At 45.8% G+C, this 26,030-nt stretch overlaps 1 protein-coding gene across 1 annotated transcript in view; it reads left to right on the top strand.

Annotated features, from left to right (window-relative positions):
* LOC147731161 (dynein axonemal heavy chain 11-like) overlaps window positions 1-26,030 on the top strand; it is a 1,538,124-nt gene that overhangs the window by 896,706 nt on the left and 615,388 nt on the right. Inside the window, exon 26 of the mRNA XM_086956147.1 lies at window positions 3,446-3,547. Within this exon, the coding sequence (XP_086812273.1) occupies window positions 3,446-3,547 (102 nt within the window). The remainder of the gene's footprint in view (window positions 1-3,445; window positions 3,548-26,030) is intronic.

The following is a 26,030-nucleotide window of genomic DNA, read 5'->3' as shown; positions in this document are numbered from 1 at the left end:
ACAATGCATTTGGAGCGCTTTCTCCACAGTGCAAGGTAATGGAGGGGGCCAACCAATCTAAATAACAGAATTATCAATTTTTTCCTCAAGGATTTATAGTATGGGCAGACAAAAAGAAGGTGCACAATAGATTCAGAACTAACATTGCACGCAGAACAAAGATCGTCATTAAAAAAAGCATTGCAGCGCCACTTTATACAAAACAGTTTTGTGGGTAAGGTCTTGTAGCGAAATGGTAGAAATAGTTTACGTGCCAGAGGGGGGACAATTTCATCAATGGTATCCTCAAAACAGGAGACAGGTTGAAAATTTTGAAATTCACGAGTCAAGCAACCCTCAGTTATTGCCAAGACCTTTTCTGATATAGCTTCCCAAAACATCCCTTTCAGCCTAGCCCTTGGTGTGACGGCCAAACTTTCCGGGTTTGACCAAAACACCTCCATCCCAAGCCTCCCCAGTAGATCCCTTAGAGAGCTGAACCAAGGGATCGAAATTACCTGGGGGAATTTGAAGAGGTCAGTTAGTTCCTCGCGATAAGGCGTGAGCTTGTTCATGGACCACAGCCTGTGCCAGAACATGATAAATTTGTAGTTCAGTTTATGGGCTAGCTGTCTGTGAGCAAGGTCCAGATAGAGGGGTGTCAAATGGGTACTAGAGGGTAGGTCTACCAGGGATCTAAGAAATTATTTTTTATGGTAGACAAACCATTAGTATTGCCCGTGCCCCAGAGTTCTGCTCAATATTGGACACCCCCGCTAGAACCTTGATATTAAAGATTTCCAAAGCTGATGCTAACTGCCTGGACAGGGTTTTCCTGTGAATTTTAGTAATGTGAGCAGTCTGTTGGATTAATTGTAGTTTCACTTTCTCGATGTGGGCAGCCCAGTGTGTTGTCGAGGTCAAGCCTAAGTAATCAAAAGCATCAACAAGTTCCAGTTTACTACTACCAACAAACACAGGACTTTTGGAAGGTTTAGCCTTTCCTCTCATGAAAATCATGTATTTAGATTTAGCCTCATTTAACAACAAGCTCCACTCGTCACAAAACTTACTAAAATCATTCAAGAGTTGTTGTAGACCCTGCAGGGATTTAGAAATTAGGAGAGTGTTGTCGGCGAAAAGAAGAGCAGGAACTCTTCTTACGCCGATTTTTGGAGGATCACACCCATTTCTATCTAAAAAGTCAACCACAATGTTAATAAAAAGAGTAGAAAGTGTGGGGGCTAACACACATCCCCATCTCACTCACTGAGCACTTGTCTGGGAAGGTTTCTGTGACTTTATTGTTCTGCCCCCACCTCACCTGTGCTGTGTTTTATTAATGTAATCTGGGTAAAACATCTAAAAGGTTTCTTGGTCAGCCTATCTCTTTTAACACGCGTTTTTTCCGCCGCAGTGCGGGCATTCTATTAGGTGGGTGGGGCTCCGTAGGCCATTGGCCAACGGCAGCACTAGCGAGGTAGTGCTTGCTGACGGGAGCACGCAAGGGGTTAAAATTCTGCATAGGCTAGCTCACAGAACTAGATCAAAGCATCAATAGATTCATCACTAGCCTGATTCCATGAAAGGAAACTGAACCTTTCAAAAATTGCATTAGGCCGTTCACCCAATTGGGCATCTAATCTCGTAACAACCTCTCGATAATCATCCTACGAAGCATCCTCAGTTGATTCCATCTGAGGCAAGTTATCAAAACTTTCCTGAGCAGCAGCTCCGAAACAGCTTAATAAAATAGCCTCCGTTTTCTCCAGATGAAATTTCTTGGCATAAATGGCTAATAAATCATTTTCAAAATTCCTAAACCAAGTATGTCATATCACAACAGGTTAGCCAGAAGACTATAAAAATGTCTCAGGTTGTGCAACAAACGCTTGTGAGGTCATATTACTTTGTGGCGTAGTTGGCAGACTAATAAGTTACAATATATCATTTTCTACACAAGGGTACTATGCCAGTGGGGTTGTATGCTTTAATATTGTGCATCGAAATATTGCCTGGTAAAAATGCGGTGTCCTAAATATCATTTATACAAACATGGCCCACAGGGTCTAGATTGGATAAAAAGCTCCTTTGAGTGGTTCCTCAATTTGGGTTAATTTCTGAGGAAACAGCCCTATTATTTTGCAGCATGTTACACTGCTTTTATTAGAAAATATTCCTTTGGAATACGTCCGGATTTCCCTCAATGGTCATGCTTGTCAGGATCTGCCAGATTGTCACCCACTGAGATATGGCATTCTAGGGAGAAGGACATTGCGAAGTCCTCTTTCTGTTTCTTTTACCACCGAGTGCAATCCAATTACAGCTGTGTAGACAGTAGTTCTAGAATTCAAGGCCTTGGAATTAATTAGCCTCTTTTCCAGATACCAATCACACAGTGCGTCTCACTATCCTTATCAAGATGATTGCGAAGAATTATAATATTTTCGATCAATTCCCCAACAGCTAATCAGATAGTGTGCTCTAACCGTAAATAGCTATTTCAAGCCATAAGATATGTTTTAGAACATGTGAACAAAAAGTACCCTGTGAAGTTTTTAGCCGGGGGCTAGTACACAGGTGGAACAAACCTGCACAGGTTGGCTCCATTCAGTCTACATCTCTGAGTGTCTCTGCTGTCACCTACTAGCAAATGCCTTTTTTTGCACCAACGGTTCTATAGACTCAATCACATGACAATGCATGTCTTTTGAATTTCGTATAGGACCAGGATGTAATGTCAATGACAAGTAGGAAAGAGGATGCACCGGCTTCCCAAGCTCTGTAGCCAAGGTGCTTGGGGCTGGAATTGCATTGCAAGTGAGGTACATAGGAATAAGGTCTGCCAACCTCAACTCCTTCCATAGATTCCAGGCTGCTCATTCTGAAGCAAAAGCTCCCACTTGAACATGCGGCTGAAGCTTTAAGGTTTCAGTGGTGTAAATATGTTTTTGGGGGGAAATAAGGAGAATGAAATGTATAAATGTAATATTTAAGAGGAATTTGATAACATGAGGCTCACTCGTAACACAAACTAATCGAACGAAATACAAATTGAAAGTTTGTTGAACTCCTTGGGCCTTATTTATGAAGGTCTTGCGCCACCGGTGCGTCACTTTTTCCCATGTTAAAAGTGACGCACCGGCGGCGCAAGGCCTTCATAAATAAGGCCCCTTATTCCTAAGCAAAAGAGAAATGGCAAGGGGATCTACTTTTTTCCACCCTGCACACATAAGTAAAATCCTTTCTGCTTCCCTGAATTTGCGCCACCTGAAAACAAACAAGCAATAACAAACCCAAAGGTTTGGATTTGTTTTCAGTGAAAAAAGAGTGTTGAAGATGAAAGTATTGTGTGCTTGGGTATGTAGGATTTCTCTGTGAAGCTCCTACAATTTCTTTTAGCAGTACATACATGCATTCATATTTACTTTGTGCAGTTCAAAACCTGTTTTTCATTATTTGCCAGGTTTATTGTGAAGTTGACCTGAAACGACAGTCCCTTTCTCAGGCCAACACTGACCTCGGAATTGCTGCGGAGAAGCTTGAAGTCATTCGGAAGAAACTTGATGTAGGTAACAATTATACATTTTTCTATTTTAAAATATACCTAGGTGCCAACATTAAAATAGCATATGTGATCATCATTTGCATGCAAATATGACGTTTGTGATATTATGGTCATTTTGAGTTTGGAAAATATGTAGCATCGTCCAAATTCATGGCTCTCCTGCCTCATTTGAAGGTGGGATCCGCCGAGGTTTAGTTGATGGTGCCTCAGCTGGCTCTGCTGGTGAAACATATTGACCTGGTGGCCATGACTGCCATTGGAACAACTGGTGACAGTGATGGCCACCCTTCCCATTTAGACAATGTACCCGTCCCTGGAATTCCCTGGCCAAGATCACCGCGTGAGTCATCCCAGTCCCAGGCAGGGAATTCAATGAATGTCCAGATATGCGGGTGGAGGGGTGGACACCTGGTGTATCAGGGCCATTGCTTTTTAATTTTTGTACAGCAATCTGCCACCCACTGCTGCACATTATTAAATCACTCACAGAATCATAAGGGGCTGTGGGGACATGGATGCCATGTATGGTTCACTGGAGGGGGGGGGGTCACACAAGTAACCCCTCACTTACCCCGCAGACCCTGGCACTGCCTTTGTGAAACCTGGCCTACATGAAGCCAAATCAGTGGCAACAACACAGGAGCAACTTGGCTTTATGAGCATCTTGGCTCCACCCTTCTTGCTTTCTGCCTATTTTTGTATTATACTAATAGGCTTTTAATCACTATTAGTGTAATAAAAAAGGGTTCATGTTTGTGGGTGAGAGAGTGTATGAGAGAAAACATGTGCATTTGTAAGCATGTGTCTGTATTGTGAGAATGTGTGTGTGTAAGTAAGTTAGTGAGAGTCAGTGGCAGGGAGTTAATGAGAATAAGAGAGATTTAGTGTCAGTAGGGACTATGAAATGAGTTAGAGTGAATAAAATGAGTAAGAGTGTTTACAAGTGAGTGAAAAATGGCCGTGTGAGACTGAATAAGAATGAGTGTGAGGGAGTGTTTAAAAGTGTGAGTGAGAATGAGTGAGACCAAGTGACATTACGTGTGGATAACAATGAGTGAGGATGAGTGAATTAGGGCGAGTGAGAGTAAGAGCCAGTGAATGTAAATGAGAAAGTGTGAGTGAGAGCAAGTGTGCTTATGAGAGAGAGTAAGTGTTTGTAAATGAATGAGTGAGTAGAAACACCTGAGAATAAGTCAGAGTGAGTGAGAATGAGACATTTGAGAGTAAGAATGCGTCCAAATGAAGGGAGCTGGAATAAGTGAGTGTGACTGAGTTTGTGAGGGTAAGAGTGACTGCAAGACAGTGAGGGAGAATGAATGACAGAATGAAGGTGAGTGACAATGAATGTGTGTGAGTGAGAATGTGGTGTTAAGCTTCAGAGTCTGCCATTGACTATGGCATACTGAAGGCAATTTGTTGTGTATAGAATCAGCCATGACTAAAATACTGCTACAGGCATACTGAAGGCAGTTGTTAGTATGATAGGTACGTTTGACAAAATACTAGTATTTGCATACTGGAGGTACTTCTTGGCATAATCAACGCCCATGGTAATTACAGGTACTGCATACCGGAGGTAATACGTGGCATGGGAGCACCTCTGACAAAATGCTGGTGCTAGATATCATTCTTGGCATGAGGGAGGAAAACAGTGGTGTGATGGCGGGAGCAACCATGACAAAATATTGGCACTCACATAGTAGAGGTAAAGTTTCATTTTATGGTCAGCCATGGTATATGATGGTATTAGTGGCAACATTCTGACACATTTAATTTTTGGCCTAAGGGGACAACCATTTTAAATGGCAAAATAATGGCTCTGGCACCATGGAAGTTATTTTTAGGACCGGCCTTTGAGACAGCATTAGCAATCTGGCCTAACACTTGTTTTTCAAGTAAATGTATCTATAACATGCTTACAACGTGGGGCTTTTGGTAACTGAGTTTCATTGATTGGTCTGTTCAATTGTGATATTTTATTTCCGCTCACTTGCAGCATTTTGTGTGGAGCAAAGGGTCATCCCACTTTATTCATTGGCTCCTCTCGGTTTAAGTGACTACACAAAACCTGTGCACATTGGTCAAATCTCCTTAAAAATCTTTCCTTTCTCTTCAAAGAAAAAGTTGGTTGAAAGTGTGCTTTATTTTATTTAGAATTTATATTCGCTTTAAAGACTGGTAATCGGGGGCGTGGCCAAGATGGCGGGGTGAGCGGACGCTTCTTCCCGCAGCTCCTCCAGCCCAGCTAGGCTCAAGCCCTTTTTCTTCAGCTTTTCTCCCCCCGCTGATGCTCAGCGGCTGAGAGGAGTGTGGCGGAGAACCTGGTGCACGCATTGATGCCGCTTTGGCCCTGATCGCTCCGGTGGAAGCACCTCAAAAGACCGATTGAAGATCGAGAGACGACGGAGCGCCCGGGAGGCGGAGCGTATCGGAGTGCTGTCCATGCGCCTCGGCTGGGCCTAGTGCTGAAAGTTGGTGATCTGAGTGGAGACCGTCCCGACGCTCGACGGAGGTCGAAGGGGGGCTACCGGCTGGGGGGCCCGCTACGCAGGGGACTCTGAGTGCGTGCCCTGGTGCTTGGACTTGAGGCGGTGGCCTCCTGCATGGCAAGGGCCCCGATCCCGGGGTTGGAGGACGATCGACTTGAGACCGGGGCCAGATCTGCCAACTCTTCTAAGTAACCGAGCGGCCCCGGTTGTGGAACTTTCCGGATTGCCTGGTTTCTGGAGTGGCCCGGTGGTGTCGCCAGGCTCGGGCGATCTGCTTGGCCCCACCCAGCCGCCATTTTGTCCTCGAGGGGTCGGTGTCGTTGGCCTCCTCCGGAGTCCCTTGAAGGCAGTTTCCTGCACCCTCAGCCTCTGCACTGCTATCTCCCTGTGCGGAGCGTACTGGCCGGGGTCCCCCCAGTGTAGATTCCGGCTGCCATCTCGACTGGGCGCCCACGGCTTGTTGTGCCCGGACCGACCCGCCATTTTGTCGTCTGTGGCGCAGTTCCCCGATCTTGCCGGGAGCTCCCCCATAGCGAGTACTTGCTGGTGGTTGGACATTCCCTGGAGCGGTCGGGCCTGTGCCCGCTCTTCACTTGAGGCGCTTGGAATGTCTGGAAGAGGTGGTTCGAGGAAGGGGGACCGCACCCTGCCGGATATGCTTGGCAGGGCCCAGCAGCAACGGGACAGAGCACAGCCGTCGCCGGGGTCTTCCCGGGCCTCGGCGGACGAGCCCGGGGGAGAACCCCCTGTCACGAGATCTTTCATGGAAGAGCTGTTCAGTTCCCTTAAGGAGGACTTCCAGATCGCTGAAGCGGGAAGTGGCTAGTGAGGTCCGTGAGGTCCGCAGAGAGGTGGGGGGCCTCGGTGAACGGGTTGAGACGGTGGAGACGGCGGCCCAACTCCGGGACGACGAGATTGTCCACTTACAACAGGACGTTCTCCGTCTCCGGGAGCAATGCGTTGAGCTCCAAGCCCACTCCGAGGACCTTGAGAACAGGTCAAGGAGAAATAACATTCGAGTGAATGGTGTGCAGTCTGCGGACGAAGGGACTGACCTGGTGGGCTATCTGCAGGACTTGTTCCGGGAGATCCTGGGGGAGGCCGCGGACTTTCCTATCCGCATTGATAGAGCTCACAGAGTTGGACAACAGCGCCAGTCATCGGCGCCCCCGCCGGACATCTTAGCCTTCCTGCCCGACTTCCCGCTGAAGGAGCGCATCATGTCTGAAGCCCGTAGGAAACAGCCACTGACTTTCCGGGAGCGGCCTGTGGCGCTCTATCAGGACCTGTCCGCCATCACGCTGCAGAAGCGCAGGTCCTTCAGGATTGCCACCGACTTCTTGCGCGAACATGAGACGCCGTACTCCTGGGGGCACCCCTTTCGCTTGATCTTTCGCTGGAACGGAGTGCTACATCAGTTACGCTCCTTGCAAGACGTTTGCGGTGTCCTGGGGCTCACGGCTACAGAGGAGGATGGAGCCACGCCGTCCTGGAGGCGATCGGAGAGAGGGGGCCGACGGAGGTCAGCGAGGAGACGATCGACGGCGAGCGCTGGGTGTCCTGATTCCCCTACCATCAGGGCGGACATGGCCAGTGCCTTGAGGGCGGCGGCCAGGGACTCGGCCGACTCCAACGGCGTGACCTTGACGGCCTAGACTCACTCCGGGGGGAGATGAACATAGCTTCTTCGATGCCAGGTTTGGGGCTGGGGGGGGTCGGGAGGGAGCGGGTGGAGGTGAGTGGCCGAACGTCCACTTTTCTATTTTCTACGGACTTGCCCGTTTTGGGGCTTGACTGAGACAATGGGTTGTTTGAGTTGGCATTTGGCTAGTTGCCGTGGGTGTGTTTGGGGTGGGGTTGGGTGTTGTTCTAGAGTTGGGGAAGTCCCGTCCGATGTTGTCCATGCCCACGCTTGGCCTGCTCTGGCCTGTCCCGCGCGGTTGCCCCGCGCCCCCCCCTCTCTGGTTCCTTGCCCGCAGCATAGCGTTCCTGGTCCCTGGGAGACATGTCGTCCCTGAAGGTGGTGACCCTTAATGTTAAGGGACTGAATAATCCTGTTAAGCGCAGGGCGATTTTGTCTCTCCTTGAGGGGACGCAGGCTGACATCTGCCTCTTGCAGGAGACCCACTTATTGTCCCGTGACTGCCATAGATTGCGCTCTGCTAAGTTCCCCACCCAGTTTTTCTCCTCTGCAGCGACCAAAACCGCGGGGTGGCCATTCTCATAGCGAGCTCCTTCAGGGGGGAGGTGCTATATAAATATGCTGAGCAGAAGGGGAGGCTTCTGGCATATCGCCTCCACCTGGGAGGTATAGCGTTTACAGTTGGCTCTGTCTATAGCCCGAATGACCACCAGGAACGCTTCTTGGACTCAGTACTGGTGGATGTCACTGCCTCTCCTGATCGACATGTTATTCTAGGGGGGGACCTTAATATCGTCTTTGATTCAGTATTGGATAGATCAGCGCAGCGGTTTCCACAGACTGGAGAACTTTCCCAGGCTGTGAAGGCCCGGATTGTGGACATGGATTTACACGACCTTTGGCGCTCCATGCACCCCACGGATAGGGGCTACTCCTATTTTTCGCATGCGCACCGAACCTACGCACGGTTGGACTATCTTTTGGTTAGTGGGCCGATGCGCGCCGCTGCTACGGCGGCGGGCGTTGGGGTCCTGACTCTGTCTGACCATGCACCGGTTACTGGCGCGTTTGCGTGGCTGGCGGCCTCCCCCTCTTGGGGGATGTGGAGCCTTAGGGACACCCTTTTGCACAAGAAAACGGTGGTGAAACGTATTGAAGAGGTCATACAGGACTATCAGACACACAATAGTAATTCAGACACTTCACTAGCGACACAGTGGGCTGCATTGAAGGCGGTTCTTCGGGGGGAGTTCATCTCCATCTCCTCGGCGGAAAATAGGGAGCGGCAACGGAAGAGGGATGAACTGACTACTCAGGTTCGGGAGCTTGAGCAGGTCCACCACCGTACGGGTGCTCCGAGGGTTTGGAGGCAGCTGAAGGCGGCAAGGAACCTCCTGTCGGCGCTGGACCTGGATAGAGCGGAATACGCTGCCTTGCGCTTGAAACATGCCTACTACACAGGGGGGGACAGGTGCGGCAAGCTCCTGGCGCATCGGCTTCGGGTCGCGCAACAGCGTAACGTAGTGAAGGAACTCTTGAGTACAGACGGAGTGGCCGTTTCCGGGGACGCGAAGGTGGTGGAAACCTTCTGCAGTTTCTATGAGGCGCTGTACGCTGGGGAGCCCTCCTCGCCGCGGGACACCGAGGAATATCTAGAGTCGGTGCCCCTTCCGGCGCTGGATCCCGTTCAGGCGGAATATCTGGAGCGGGATATTCACGTTGAGGAGGTGATTTCCGCTATAGCTAGGTTGAAGCACGGGAAGGCCACGTCCCTGTTTTATAAGACCTTTTGCCCGGTTGAGGCCCCTGTCTTAACTCGGCTATTTAACTCCTTCTCCGACCCGGGAGCCATCCCACCGGATCTCCTGAGTGCGACGGTCTCGGTGATTCCGAAACCCGGGAAGGACCGGGCTTTATGCGGCTCGTATAGGCCCATCTCGCTCCTAAATGTCGACCTCAAGCTGTACACGGGGATTCTGGCGTCCAGGCTGGCCCTGCACCTCCCCGGTTTGGTTGAGGCGGACCAAGCTGTCTTTGTGCCCGGCAGGCAGACGGTCGACAATACCAAGCGGGTGACGCACGTTTTAGAGAAGGCTTCGCGGATCCCGGGGGAGCGGATGTTGCTGGCAGTGGACGCTGAGAAGGCCTTTGATAGAGTTCATTGGCCGTATCTCGAGCTGGTCCTCAGGAAACTGGGAATTGGTGATGAATTCCGCACAATGGTCTTCAACTGCTATAAGTATCCTTCAGCGTCGGTGCGAGTCAATGGGTGCAGCTCCCCCAGTTTTGCAATCGAGCGCGGCACGAGGCAGGGCTGCCCCCCCTCTCCACTCCTCTTTGCTCTCTACATGGAGCCATTCGCCCAAAGGATCCGCCACAACCGGATGCTATTGGGATCAGGATGGGCCAGTATGTCCATACGGTCAGCCTCTATGCAGACGATGTCCTGCTGACCCTGGACGACCCTAGGAGGTCCTTGCCCGCCTGCATCCACGAGTTGGATGCCTTTTCACGTGTGGCCGGCTTTAAAATGAACATGAGCAAGTCGGTGGCTTTAGATGTGTCTTTGGCTGTGGACACTAGGAGGGACCTTCAGCGACTCTTCCCTATGCAGTGGTCATCGTCCCTTGTACCATACTTAGGGATCCTCCTGGCACCCACGTTGCCAGCGATGGTGATGGCCAATTACACTTCTCTCAGTAAAAAGATCAGGGAGGAGCTCGGCCGCTGGAGTAAGGGCCTACTATCCTGGCTGGGAAGGATCGCGGCGGTTAAAATGACGGTATTGCCCCAGATACTATATCTTTTCCGAGCCCTACCTCTCCAGCCTCCAGTGGGCTGGATTAGACAAACGCAGGCCGACATCTCCCGCTTTGTCTGGCAAGGCCGCAAGCCGCCGATGAAGAGGGTTCTCTCCACGCTTGCCCCGGAAGTGGGGGGCCTTGGTATTCCGGACCTCCGTAAGTACTTTCAGGCTGCGCAGCTACGATACCTTGTGGAGTGGAGCAGGTGGGAGTCCGATAAACATTGGCTTTTTCAGGACCAGGCGGTGGCGGGCCGCACCCTACAGGAGGTTCCATTCTTGCGCCGTGCCCACCGCCCCCCCCAACCTTTACGCTTCTTTCGTTACACGGGTTCCCTTGAGGGTGTGGGACGCAGTCTGCGAGGCCCGGGACCTTACCACTTTCCCTTCACCATTTACACCCATAGTGGATAATCCTGACTTCTCCCCGGGGATGGAGCCGGGCGCTTTCTCCCATTGGAGGACTGCGGGCTGCCGGGCGCTCTTTCAGGTCTATGGGCCGGAAGGCGTGGTTCCCTTTCAGCAGCTTCGGCAGGAGTTCGGCCTGACGGAGTTGGATAGACTACGCTACATGCAGGTCCGACATTGGGCCCTCCAGCCCCAGGTGCGGGACACCGCTGATCGTCAAATTACACCGTATGAGCGGTGGCTGGTGACCCAAACCTCTGATGCTAAATTGATTACTGATCTTTATAAGCATCTACAGCCCCCACCGTTCCACTATTATAACCCGGGGAGGGAACGATAGCACAGGGAACTGGGCAGGACACTCAGCCACAAAGAATGGGACCAGATCGCACACCGGGCAAGACACTCCGCGTACCATACCGGCCTTACGGAGACATTTACCAAGGTGTCCACGTACTGGTACTACACCCCAGAGAGACTGTATGAGATGAATAGGCACATTGATAAGGGGTGCTGTAGAGGTTGCGGGCAGGTGGGGACCCTCTCACATATTCTTTGGGATTGTCCCTTGCTGGCCGCCTATTGGAAGGAGGTTCTGGATGAGGTGGATAAGCACTTTGAAATTGAGCTCCCGCGCTTTCCGGCGTATGTACTGCTGGGCCTCCCTAATGGCCTAATGTATCCGCTGAAGTCCCGCAGGGGCAGGCAGATCGCAATCGCGCTGGGGTCTGCGGTCCAGAATATCCTCATCCATTGGCGCACTACCACTGTCCCCTCCATCACGGGTTGGTTACATAGACTCTGGCACGTGTTGGGAATGGAGAAACTGTCGCTCACGGTGGCGGGGGAGATAGATCAATTTGATGAGCTGTGGCAACCCTTCCTTGCGCTGTTAACCACCGAATTCAGGGAGCTCACCTGCCCGAGGTACCTCAGGCTTCTGAGGCTGACGCCGCTGGCTACTCCGACAGACTAGAATGAGTGGGGGGCGGGTTCTTGGTGAGGGGGGGTGTGGCTCTGGGGCGGGTAGTACTGGTGATGGGCCATTGGACGGGGGGTTGGGGGGAGTTGGGGAGTTGGTTTTTTCTTTGGGGTGGGGGTTCTAGAGGGGGATGGGCTGTGCTTTTTTGTGTCAATTTCATTGCCTTCTTTGATCAGATTTGGGGTGCTGGATATGCGCAGAGTGGAGATATAAATTGCATTTCATTTTTTCATCTGCTATTGCTTCTCCTCTGGCCTAACGAAGTGTTCCACGAGCACGCTCCTGATACTACGATTTTTCTCTTATTGTACTGTATGTAACCCTAACCTCCTGTTCCCTCTCCCCGTGTTCTTTTGTCTTAATAAAATGCTTTAAACCTAAAGACTGGTAATCTATTTTTCCTGCACTTTAGATGCCCGGTTAGATTTTAATGTATTTCTGTCCCATTTTTAGGTCTGGTGTAAGCCAAGAACGTTTGATTTTACTAAAATATTATGAATGACATACTAACTTAATAGGGCTTTCAGCCACCTCTCTTGTTGTTGTGTCCATTCCCATTTTGCTTCAGCTCTCTACAGCATACAGCATGAGGTAATGGGTCGACACACTTAAGCCTCTGTTTAGCGTCGCTTGAATGACTGCATTTTTCTCTTTCACAAGGTGTAAATTCACACACAATGTAGTTCCTTTAGTGCTAGTGTAACCTTAAGTGATAGCAGGATGCATTTGAAGTTCGCGCAGGGCACATTCAAGCTTTACACGTTCCTGTCTCCTTTCAATGCTGTGGTAAATTCCTTTTGAAGTGGACTGCTGCTATTTCAGAGCATTCGATATTGTGTTCCTGCGCACAGTGTCATCAATGGTTCTTTTATAAACTTTGCCCAGGAAGAAAATCAAACTTTATCAGTTTCTCTTTTGCCTTTCAATCTCCCTATTTTGTACTTTCTATCTTTTTGCATCTTTATTTATTGCCTTCTTTATCCTTTTTCCTTCTGTATTGTCTTTGTTCCTTATTTTTTCCTTCTTTCTATCTATCTTTCTTAGTTTTGTCTTTCCTTATTTTTAACTTTCCTTCTCTCTTTCCTTCTTTCTTTCTTCTGTCTTTCTTTTTTTGCATTTTACCTTTATTTCTTTTCTTTCTTTCTTTTTTACCTTCTTTCACTATCTTTCTTTTTTGCCTTCATTCATTTTTTTTCATTGGTTCCATTTTCATTCAATCTTTCCTGTTATCTTTTCTTCTTTCTTTTTCCTCGTTTCTCTTTTGACTTGCTTTCCTTTTTCTATCCTTTTTGTGCATCTATATTTATTGCATCCTTTACCATTTTCCCACTTTCTTGCCTTCTTTCCTTATAACTTTTTTCCTACCTTCTTTCTTTCCTTTCTTTTGCCTTTGTTCTTTCTTTCTTTGCTTCTCTTGTTTTTCTTTCTTTCTTTCTTTCTTTCTTTCTTTCTTTCTTTCTTTCTTTCTTTCTTTCTTTCTTTCTTTCTTTCTTTCTTTCTTTCCCCTTATTTACTTCTTGTTTACATTTTTCCATCTTTCTTTCTTGCCTTCTTTCCTTTGTTCTTTCTTTGTTGCCTTCTTGCTTTCTGTTTTGCCTCCTTGCTTTCATTCTTTGGCTTTCTGTTATGCACATTTTCCCTGTTCTTTCTTTTCTTTTTTCTTTCTTTTTGCCTTCCTGCTTCCTTCCTTTAGTTTCTTCTGTATTTCCTTCTTTTTTCGTTCTTTCCTTCTCCCTTGCCTTCTTTTTTCCTTCTTTCTTTTCTTCTTTCTGCCACCTTTCTTCTTTCCTTTTTCTTTTCTTCTTTCATGCTTTCTTTCCTCTTTTCTTTCACTCTTCCTTCTTTCTGCCTTCCTTCCCTTTTTGCCTCCCTGCTTTCCTTTCTTTTTCCCTTTTTTTATTCCTCTTTGGCCTTCTTTATATTCTGTCTGTTTTCATTCCTAATTTGTCTGCCTTCCTGCCTTACATTCTTCCTTTCTTTCTCAAAGTAGAGGCTAGGAGCCAAGGCCAAACCAATAACATTTTTAGGTCTGTGTTAGCCAGGACATTTTAATTTTGCTAAAAGCATTTATAACATAGTTACTTGTAGGGGTGGTCAGTCAGACTTCATCTACTAGTCTGTGGCTATGTTATTCACATGTCGCTTACGGTACACAGTCAAAATATCGAGTTGGAAATATCGACCTACCATAATATCGAGTCTGAAATATCGAAGGAGCATAATATCGAAGGCAAGAATATCGTAGGACAGAATATCGACCCAAGGTAAGTAATATCGAAATACTTAACATCGATGTAAGTAATATCGAAGTTAGTAATATCGATAGCATATATATCGATGTTAATAATTTCGATGACACTAATATCGATATTTGTATTATTTTATAGTTTTTTATTATGTATGTGTTATATGTTTAATTTAAGTATTTAAAATAATTAATATTATATGTGTATACATTTTCTATAATAATATATAAATTTATAAGGAAATTTGATGTTTTAGTACCGGAGCGGGTTGTGGGTTTATAGGGGAATAGGGTGGGAAGTAATTTAATTATGGTAAGTTGATTAATAATTAGTAGGATTAATTAATTAATTATAATTATTTGCTAATTAATATTGATTAATTGGAAAATAATTAATTGATTAATTGATATATATTTTCTGTAGCGGGATGTGGGTTTATAGGGGAATAGGGTGGGGAGTAATTTAATAATAATTAATTAATTAATATATGTTTTTAAATATTTATAACTAATTAATTGGCAAATAATTAAATTAATTAGTTAATTAATTAATATAATTTTGTACATATTTTAAATGAGTAATTAATTGGTAATTAAATAATAATAATTAGTTAATTACATTAATTAGAGTAATTTATTTATATATATAATTTTTAGTTACTGTTAATTAATTAATTGGGGAAAAATGATATTCATTATTAAATTATATTAATTACAGCTAATGTGCTAATATATTTACTTTATTGTTATTGTTAATTAATTATTAATTGCTAATTAAATAATATTAATTAACTTTGGGTTAAGGAGTATTTTTAGGGTTCAGGGTCAGTTTTGGGTTTTTGGGTAAAGGGGTATTTTTAGTGTTCAGGGTCAGTTTTGGGTTTTTGGGTAAAGGGTTTTTTTTAGGGTTCAGGGTCAGTTTTCAGTTCTTGGGTAAAGGGGTATTTTTAGGGTTTAGGGTCAGTTTTCAGTTTTTGGGTAAAGGGGTATTTTTAGGGTTCAGGGTCAGTTTTCAGTTCTTGGGTAAAGGGGTATTTTTAGGGTTCAGGGTCAGTTTTCAGTTTTTGGGTAAAGGGGTATTTTTAGGGTTCAGGGTCAGTTTTCAGTTCTTGGGTAAAGGGGTATTTTTAGGGTTCAGGGTCTGTTTTCAGTTTTTGGGTAAAGGGGTATTTTTAGGGTTTAGGGTCAGTTTTCAGTTTTTGGGTAAAGGGGTATTTTTTGGGTTCAGGGTCAGTTTTCAGTTCTTGGGTAAAGGGGTATTTTTTGGGTTCAGGGTCAGTTTTCAGTTTTTGGGTAAAGGGGTATTTTTAGGGTTCAGGGTCAGTTTTCAGTTCTTGGGTAAAGGGGTATTTTTAGGGTTCAGGGTCAGTTTTCAGTTTTTGGGTAAAGGGGTATTTTTAGGGTTCAGGGTCAGTTTTCAGTTCTTGGGTAAAGGGGTGTTTTTTGGGTTCAGGGTCAGTTTTCCCAACTGTTGCACTCTCTGGAGTGGGAATAGTAATTTTATCCCTACGCTATCAAACGCTTTCCCTACTGTTCCACTCTCTGGAGTAGGAATAGTAATTTTTACCCTTACGCTATCCAACGTTTTATATAATTAATTGTTAAAATATCAAATGTTTATTTTATTTTTTATATTACTTACATTTTATTTATGTTATTGTTTTATGTTTGTAAATGTATTAGTAAATTAGAATATATTTCATGAATTTATAAATTAGTAAATTAATTATTAATACTTATTGTTCAGTACATATATATTATATATTTACTGTATATATTTAATTAATGTATTGTTAATATATATGTATTATTTATTAATTTTAAACATTATTAGATACTTTTAAATATGTATATTTTATTTATTAGTGTTATATACTTACTTTTACATTTATATATATAAAAAAATCGATATTTTTAACATCGATATTTTTTACATCTATATATTTTTTTCGATATTTTAGTACTTACCATGTTGTAGATAGGATGTCGATATTTTTGCCCTCGATATTGTTGACTCGATATTCTTGTAGGTCGATATTTCTGATGTCGATATTCTGTCAGTGATCCGTCGCTTACACCTACTCAAGTATACATCAATAGACAATGTGAGTCCACTTCACCCATTGACTGACTTCACCATGAGTTATGCCATATTTCCCTTTCACAAAGAGCACATCCATATGCAAGGTAGATCCCTTCAGTGGTGGGTGTACCATGGTAATGTGTACCTTTTTGAGACCAGACAAATACCTTTATTGTAGCCAATGAGTTTTTTAGATTTACTGAGGGCTCTCCAGCTTCTTGAAGAATAACGTTTTGTAAAAACCATGACAAATGAATTGCCAAAAGGCTGGAGGCAAAAACCAGACCTGTTGGCTTGCCAATGCTTGTTAAAGATGCTGTAGTCAAGTGCCACTTTAACATTTTAGCTGCCTGCAATTTGACTGCTTGTGTTACTGGCAATTTACTATTCTCTCCTACGCAAATAATAATGATAAAATGCACAACACAACAGAAAGGTTTATTAATAAATTTTTAAGATTTTTACTTCTAGCCTATGTCACGTTTAGCCAAAACATTTTTTTTTCATTTTATTAGGTGGCATGTGCCTGCATTAAAAAACTTGACCATCAGACAGATTAAAGCCAAACTGGCTTTGCTATATCTCTTAACACCTATGGCACACTTTAAAAAACAGTGGGCACTATTCCATAGGAACCTCAGGTTTCACTGAAATGGCTCACCATGAAAGTACTTTATTAATAATTGCTCTTTCAAAGCCTTTGTCTTTTTAGCAAATTTATGCAAAAATTGTTCTTTTCAATCCACTATTCTTTTTTTTTTACATTTTATTAAATCAAATCACAGTCATTATTGCAGATCAAAGTACATATCAATTAGAAGGTACAGTATTTAACACGCACATGTTACATATCATAGCCAACAAGAGTTTCACTGTTCTGCTCTTCTGTGCATTGCCATATCTTCTGTCGGTGACGTGCAAATCTCGCCGCTGAACATGTTCCAACCCTTCCATTTCCGATCCCACTTCTTAGGGCAGCCACGCATTTTATAGACGTCTTTCTCTACTATCATGCAGAGATCCATTTCCGCCACCCAGCCAACCATTAAAGGACATGTGTTGGAACCCCAAGACATTGCAATAGCTCTCTTTACTAATAGGTACCCCAGTGCCACCCATTGTTGTTCAATTTCAGTCAGATCAGTGGCCTCCCATATGTTCAGGATCCCCAACCCTGGCGTCATATTGATTTGTTTTCCTAACGTGTCCCTCATTTTTTTGGTTGCATTTTCCATAGAAGGCATATCTCGGGGCAGTTCCAGAGGACATGGTAAAAAGTGCCATCCTGACCGCCTCCTCTGAGGCACAGTGTGTCTGTCCTGCAGCCTATCTTAGCAAGAAGTACCCCCGAAAGGTAGAAGCGATGTAGGATTTTTAGTTGGATTAGAGGAAAGTGATGATTTATCGCCGTTTCCCTAGAGGACATTAATGCCGTCTGCCAATCTTCATCATTTAAGGGCCCTACGTCTATCTGCCATTGGTTTCGGAGGGTCTGGAAGGAATCAGGTACGTTACTACAGAGCTTGCGGTATGTGCAGGATACAGCCTTTGTTAGGAGCGGTTCTGAAAGTAGGCGGTTCTCTAAAGGAGAAGAGTCTGGTATGGAGGTCAAGTCAGGAATATTAGTCTGAAGTGCATGCCGAATTTGCAAGTATCGAAATATTTCTCCTGAAGTAAAGTTGTGTTTAGTTTGCAGCTCTTAAAGGTGAGGAGTTTGCCCCTGTGTATCAGGTTGACAATACTTGTTATACCGATAATGTCCTTTTTCTCGAAGCCCACATGGTGGCAGAGTGGCTCCAATTTCTGTGTGGACCAAAGCGGTGTGGATTTCATGAGTTTATCTGCCCATCCTAAACGTTTAGTTGCTTGGTGCCAGATGGCCACTGTCAGCGACATAGGTACAAGGTATCGGCCCCTCTGGACCTTAATATAGAGGGCTCCCAAATAGCCCTCCCTCCTCGTTTGGTACCTCTTAGGTGAAAGGCCGGATTCGACGGGGTACCGTGAATCCAGTGGTTCGTAGCCACCAACCGTGTGGCCCAGTAGTACAAGCGGAGGTCAGGAAGAGCAATTCCCCCATCGTACCACCCCCTCGTCAGTCCGGATCTCACCCTCTCTGGCAGTGAAGTATGTGTCAGCAATGGGGAATGGGCAGTTCTGGAGTACATTTAAAAATCTAGGGAGTGCAAGCATTTAAAATAAGGCTGCTCTTCCCAGGAGAGACAAGGGCAGTGTTCTCCAATGTTGGACATTGTCTTGTAGTCGTCAGAGGGGGTCAAGAAGATTCCGATTGTAGTACCCTGCGTATTTACCAAAGTTGGTGATGACATTAAGTAGACTATTAAGTGAGGCGCGTGGGGACGCCAGATAGATCAAAATATTGTCCGCATATAGCGATATTTTATCCACTATATCTTCCCTCCATCGCATGCCAGGTATTGATACATCGCGTCTGATCCACTGCACAATTGGCTCCAGAGTCAATGCAAACAGGAGGGGGGACAAGGGGCACCCCTGTCTAATCCCTCTCTGCAAAGCAAACTCACATGATGTACGGTTGTTAACTCAAATTTGGGCCAGTAGAGCGGTATATAACCGTGCCACCCATTGTCGAAAACGAGGACCGAAGCCGAAGCTTGTCAGGACCTCAAATAGGTAAGGCCACTCTATAAAGTCAAATGCCATTGCGGTGTCTAATGACAGTATAACCGCGTCTTCCTGTAAATATGATTGTCAGCTCAGGACGTTGTGGACTCAACGAATATTTAGGGCCATGTTACGGCTTGGTATGAAACCTGATTGGTCATCATGAACCAAAGAGGGAAGGACTGTAATAAAGCGTGATGCAAGGAGTTTAGCTAGTACCTTGGCCTCTGAGCTGATTAGAGAGATGGGTCTATATGAGCTACAGTTTGTTGCCTGCTTACTGGGTTTACGTATAACGACGATAGATGCCAGCCCTTGATCCAAGGGAAGGACACCCTGCTCCAGGCTTTTGTAATACATATTCTTACGGTGTGGAGCTATTTTGGGGTCCGTGCCCTTAAGGAATTCAATTGGGATCCCATTGGGCGCCATTGCTTTCCGGAGTTGATAGCAAATATAGCTTTACCCATTTCTTCTGTGGTCATGTCAGCAACTAAAGCTTCTCTATCGCTGTCTGAGAGTGTGGGAAAGGGCATTTCTTCCAAAAGCTGGCTTAAGTTGCTAGCGGAGGTGGTAGTTTTGGAAGAATATATCACCTCAGGTGGTCTGTAAATGCATTTGCCACCTCCTGTGGATCAGTTACTAGTTTCCCATCTTCGCGTAAGAGTTACGGGACCCACCTGGCCGCCTGATCTCATCGTTCCAACCACGCTAGCATTTTACCGGCTTGTTCACCTAGTTCATACACTCTATGGCGTGTATGGAAGAGTCTAGTCTGAGCTTTTTCCCGAGCGAGAGCGTTATATTCTAGTTGTCTATTTCGGAGAGCAAGGGCTGTATTTTGGGAGGGTGAGGTGTTATTTACAGTTTCAAGGTGTAGCAAGTCGCTTTCTAATTGAGTCAGGTGTGCATTTTGGTTCCTAATGTATCCTATCTTTAATGCTAGTACACGTCCTTTAATCATTGTCTTATAAGCTTCCCTGATGATGTTGGCAGAGTCAACAGAGCCAACATTCTCATTAAAATAGTAATCTGTTTGCTCGGCCAGGTCGTCTTTAATATCTGAATTCATCAGGAGCCCCGGGTAAATAATGATGGGACCTCTGTGACAATGTCGATGGAAAGTGAGGTCAGTCATGAGGGGAGAGTGATCAGATATACCTCTCGGGAGGCCGTGGGGATGTCGGAACAGTCCGATGTCAGCCAGTGATGTGAAGAAATAGTCAATGCGAGACATGCTTTTATGCATATTAGAGTAGTGTGTAAAATAGGTTGTACTGGGGTTTAATGTTCGCCAGATGTCAGTGAGACCCAATGCTTGGGGAAGTCGTCCATGTGCGCAGTTGGTCGGGGAGACTGTCTTTGGGGGTTTCTATCTAACATCTCGTCCATCACCATGTTGAAGTCACCTCCCAGTATAAGAGTGCCTTGGGGGAGATCTACAGGAATTTTTGCCCAGGTCTTGCAGTGCAGTCCTACCCATTGAGCGTGGAAGATATTATCAAATAACATTGAGTGGTCTGCCATCCCACATCCCTTCAAGCACAGCAAATCTACCCTGCGTGTCACTCCACATCTGAGTCGGTGTAAGGGCGAGATTTTACGTATGAGTATACCCGTGCCTCTAGATCCCGATGTAAATCCAGGTGGGCCAGAAGCGTGTATCCCCATCTATTAAGAGCCTTGCAGCTATTCCCCACTCAGTGCGTTTCCTGGAGCAATACAAGATCTCAGAGTTTCTGTTTGAGGTATTGTAGAACTATTCCCCTTTTTATCTTGCTCCCCAACCCATTAATATTCCACGTCATAATAGATATCTTCATAACTCTTGTGTCTCTCATGGTGTGTAGTAGTGGAGAGTCAGGGGGTAAATAATGCAAGTAATAGTGCCGCAGATAGTGTCTTCCAGCTAAAGTGGCGACGTGACACATCAATACCGACAAGGTTCCTCCCCGCCCCAATCTCCCGGGCACATGGACAACTTGAGTATGGCAGAATCTATTTCAGTCAAATGCATGTTCCTCTGAATGCTCTATGTTAAAATAACCGTAACAGTGAACAACCCAGCTATCCCCCCTCCCTCACCCCTTACCCCCCTCCCTGCTCCCCTGCCAGTGGAATTACAACTTTCCACACCCCAACAAGGCAGAGTGCCTGTCGCCCACCCCATTGTGTGATGGGTGCATGGCTAACCACTATCACCCCTCGCCTAATGCAATATGGTGTGTTTCCTAGCATATTAAAGTATGTAGATAATAGACCAATCTTTAACCAAGCAAACTTTGGAAAGAAGGCAAATTACAAACGAGTATGATAGAGACCACAAATCACTGAGTCGCCGTCCCAACAGGGATCATGGCACCCCCATAATGTTCTTAGCAGACTCTTAGGTAGTTTTTCATATAGGCCGTAGAGTACAAATCAGAAAGTGTAAAAAGGCCCCCAGTAGAGTTAACGAAAATGAATAACAGTTTGGCACAGTGGCTCAGTGTCACCCAACTGGGTCATCTTCTAGGCGACGTTCATTTGACACCAGCGGAGCACGCTGGCTGTTATGGAGTTCCCTGTTGTTGTTACCGTCTGGTGTTCTTCCCACTCATCAGCATCCTTCAAGTTATTCCCATTCGTCCTCTGGAGAGAGGAAGAACCATGATTTCCCCTCGGATTCCACTCGGAGTTTAGCCGGGAATAGCATAGAGTATTTAATATCTTTATCACGCAGTGCTTTTTTTGACCACTGTGAAGCTGCTAACGTCTGTGGGCTTGAACTTTGTAAAGTCCGGGAAGAAGGCGACATTTGCATTATCAATCTTGACAGGAGGGCCTGCTCTTGCTGTTTGTAAAATGACATCTCTGTCCTGGAAATTAAAGACTCTTGTGATTATAGGTCTGGGAGGGGCACCAGGTTTTGGACGTCTGCCGGGAACTCTATGGGCTCTTTCAAGGGAGAAGTAACTAGAGAGGCGCTTAGGTTGATATTTATTGAGCACTGTTCTTCCACAAAAAGATCAATATCCGGTCCCAGGATATCGATGTTGTTCCGCCTCGCCCTCCCTTCATAGTCATCCAGGAGCTCCTCCATCTTCTTCTGCTGGTCTTGGAGCTGGGTTACTTGCCACTGTAGAGTAGAGGTGTTGGATACCACAGCTCTTGTAGTGATTTCTACATCCTTGACTCTCGAGTCCATTTTCTTTAGATCTGCATGGAGGAGAGTGACTTCTATATTCACAGAGTCGATTCGAGTTTCCAGCGACGTTCACACACCTGTGATAGCTTCCATGACATCTTCGAGAGAGAGAGTTTTGGTTTAGGAGCGAGGCTGTGAAGTCTTGGGGTCTTCTCCTGGCGCCGCTTAGGTCTCCTCTCCCTGCCTAGACCAAGAAAACTTTGCCAACTGTTTTTGAGTCTGAGATATGAGACCCTTGTTTGTGGCCATCTTTGGCAGATAGGAGACAAGGGAGCCCAAGAACCCTCGAAGATACGTGCAGAGGTCTAAGGGACACACCCATAGTATCCGCTGCCTTCACGGAGGGAAAAGGTGAGTCTCAGTCGGCCTGTCGGAGTTCCAGGTGAGTCAGCCAAGGGAGGAGGGAGTATGTTTGTTTTTCTGGCAGCCAAGTGGGAGTCCAACAATATCCGTAAGATGTACTTTATGGCCTGCGACCAGTGTGGGAAGGTACTTTTGTCACTAGTATGGTGTGGGACACGGTGCAGAGCAGTCCCGCAGGGGGAGACCACCCTTTTACTATAATCTGTGCAGAGTGATTGCTGAGAGGTTATGCTGTGCTGTCCATTGAATTGGAAACTGAGAAAAGCCAAATCGAGATTCGGTTGCAGAACACTATTCGGCCGGGGGAAGGCCAGGTGTTTTAAGCCACAACTGTTCTCTAAGGAGGCCTGTAGGAGGCAGTATTCTGTGTCACGCGTTCTCCGATGGCAGCAACGATCCTTGGGCACACTCCCTACCTATGCTGTTGGAGTCAACATTTCGAGTCATGCATGCACCTTAGGGCGACTTCAATCCCCGGACACATGCCCAACCTATGCTGCAGAGGTCAGCAGGCCTCAAAACACCGGCCTTATTCTGGGGTTGCTCAATGTCTACGCTCCTCCTCCCCCTGCTGGTGCCGCGGCTGAGGGCCCCCAGACACAGTGTATGGCTTAATAAGTCCGCAGCAGTTACCGCTCCATCAGCGAGGAAAGGTGCCAAGCCGACTTTACATATGATGACACCCGTCTGCTCAGGGGTAGGGGCCCGATATCCAGACGGATCGGCCTGCAGCCGGGGCCTTAATTCAGTGCTTTGCTGCACAGCCCTCCTCAGTCACCATCCAGTGGCAGGATCGTCTAATACGTGGTCTCACCGACCTCAGAGTCCGATCAGCACATTTTAAAGCTTGCGCTGGTGGGCGCCTATGGTGTGCAGCCGCCTCAGGGGTGATCCAGTGCCCCAGCAGGAAGGCCGCAAAGCCGGGGTGCTTGCGTCGTCAGTCAGCCGGTCTCCACTCTTCTCAATCCGCATTCGCTAGCTATGCTCACCTTCCTCCCCGGCAATGTCTGGAGGTCACACGCCTGCACATCAGCTGTAACTCATCGCTGCGTTGGTTGCGGCTCCCTGGGTTCTGTTCGCCATTTTGTAGTACCCCGGCTTCTCACTCCGTGGTTGTTCCTGCACCCCAGCAAAGAAGCAGCTCGGTCTCTGCATGGTGTATGTGTGTTGGATCAGTGTGAGAAGCGATTCCCGTGATGTAGGGGGTATCTATCTCGCTACGGATGGATAAATGATCAGATAATAAGGCGAGGGCTGGGGAGCCGCTTCAGAGAGCAACCATTCCCTACGGCTGCTAGACACGCCCCCTTCAATCCACTGTTCAAAACTATTTATTTCAAATGTTTTGAGGAGGGAAGCATTTGTCTTGACATTTGTCTGTGTTATACTAATCATGTTTTTATTATAGAACTTCAGTGCTGTCTGTTATTTGTGATTGTCTACATAAGTAGGGTCATGTGACAATTTTTGACTGGGGACATTCAGGTGCAAATGTCAAATGATTTCATTTCCCCTCTAAGGCCATACGGTCAAAGGGTGCATGATGTCACTTCTGCTACCCCAGGTATTTTATTGTATTGACTTTGAGGTGTGGGTTCATAATAATGGTAAGCAGAGTCCTCATTTGGGACCCACCTTGGACCCATTAGAAGGGAGTGAAGTCACAGAAGCCCTTGTGAGTTGATTCTTGGCCTCCTTTCAGTATAAGGCCAGGAATGTCCTTACACAGACAGGGTGGCAGGAACTGTGCTGGCAATATTTGCAAAGGCCCTCATAAAGAAGGGTGGCCCAATAAACCCTTGGGAGCTTGACTATGAAATATAACCCATTAGGTGCTACCAAGGGGATACTTTTTGAGAAGATTATTTACTACGAACAAAACCCACAAAGCAAATATTTTACAGAAGGGAAAATATGTGAAGAAAATTTAATACAAAAAGAGAACCTTTATTCATACATATATATTTTCTTTTTGTTCTCATCGGAAGGGCCACATGTTCTATCACATAGCAAATAAGTATACCAAAAATGGGGAAAATCTGATAATGTTGAATTGTACAGGTCACATATGTGCTAATTCACTGTTGCATGTGTTGTTTCTTTTGTTGATCATCCATTCATTTTACTTGTGTGCTTGTAGATGAAAACAAGAAGTTGAACTTACATCGATGTTTCTCTCGTTTAGTTAATAAGCAAGACCATCCTCAGGATAATATGTATAAGGCAATGATTTCCGACCCCTATTATTTCAATATTGACTGGTGGATGAAAACCATGAGTGTTGTCAAATAAAATGCTGGGAACTAGTGCTTGGTTAAGGCGAAATGAGCATCAATGCTGTTCCACTTTTAATAAATAAATACTTCAATACATGCATACATATATAAATAAATAAATACTAAATAAAGCTTCAGTTAAAGAACCTAAAAAAAAGATAAGTGACCGCCCGCACGCAGCAGTTTGAGTGTAGATTACAGCTGTAGGCCAGGACCTAAGGCTAACATCCACTCTGCATTGTACCTAGAAGTGCACTGCGTGGGCTGTCAGCCAGCAGCGGCTGGACAAAAAGCCTGACTGTAGGTTCATGCTTGTGTGAGTTGGCAGCCTACAGTGTGCCAGCACTGGGCAGAGAAAAGTACTTTCCCATCTCAGTAGATACAGGGGCAGATTTACAAGCCCCTTGCGCCACTTTTGCATCACTTTTAACATGGGAAAAGTGACACAAAAGTGGCGCAAGGGGCTTGTAAATAAACCCCGGGGTGTTTTTTCTCACACTGTGACACAACGCAGAAATGCAACTTTGGTTACTGCACTGCTTTGTGCCAAAACTTACTAAACATGTCCCTTTCTGTTTAAGCATGTTATTATCCTGAAATATAGAGAAAAGAAACCTGGCAACTTCTGTCATTCAATTTCTATTCATAAGAACAGGCATTTCTCCATGAAAATGTAAGGCTCAGAGAGTATGACATGCTTTAAATATATCTTTTTTTATTATCAATCAATCGAAATTCAACATAGTATTTTCCTTCACAATGCACAGTCAATATCCTGGGCATCAGTGTTGAAAGTCAATTTTTTTTAAATCCTTTCAATATAACACCATTCTTCTTCACTTGCATACCAATATTGATACTACTTTCACACCCACATCCTAAAACCAATTATTGCATGTTGGGATTTGTCTCCTACTCGGTCTTGTGTTTCCTGAAATGCCTCCTCCCTGCTCCACCCTTGCCTGAGTCTCCTACTTCACCCACTGTTCGAAAATGTCTCTCTCTGAAGGGTCACCTCAAACCTTTTGCCTTCCTCCATCTATTATTCTGACCTCGTTTTTGTTGGCTTTAGGACTCTGAGCACTTACTGCTGACCAGTGCTAAAGTGCACATGCTCTCTCCTCTAAATATGGTACAAAAGGGGGTGGTGATGGACGGAGCATCTGAACCAATCAAACACTCACTCCCAGTCAACAGATCTGGGTTTAATCCATCACTGTTCTTTAGCCCACTCTGCCACCCCAGTTCAGACATGGCCATATGCAAATCAGTCTGACCCTGTGCCTCATGGGAACAGTCCTGCCCAAACTGCCAAGACATGCCTACCCTGGACCGGAAACAAGCTTGCTAGGACCGGTT

This window comes from Lissotriton vulgaris, chromosome 2_1, assembly GCF_964263255.1.
Source record: "Lissotriton vulgaris chromosome 2_1, aLisVul1.2, whole genome shotgun sequence".
Taxonomy (NCBI): Eukaryota; Metazoa; Chordata; class Amphibia; order Caudata; family Salamandridae; genus Lissotriton; species Lissotriton vulgaris.
This window is presented reverse-complemented; position numbering and strand designations above follow the sequence as displayed.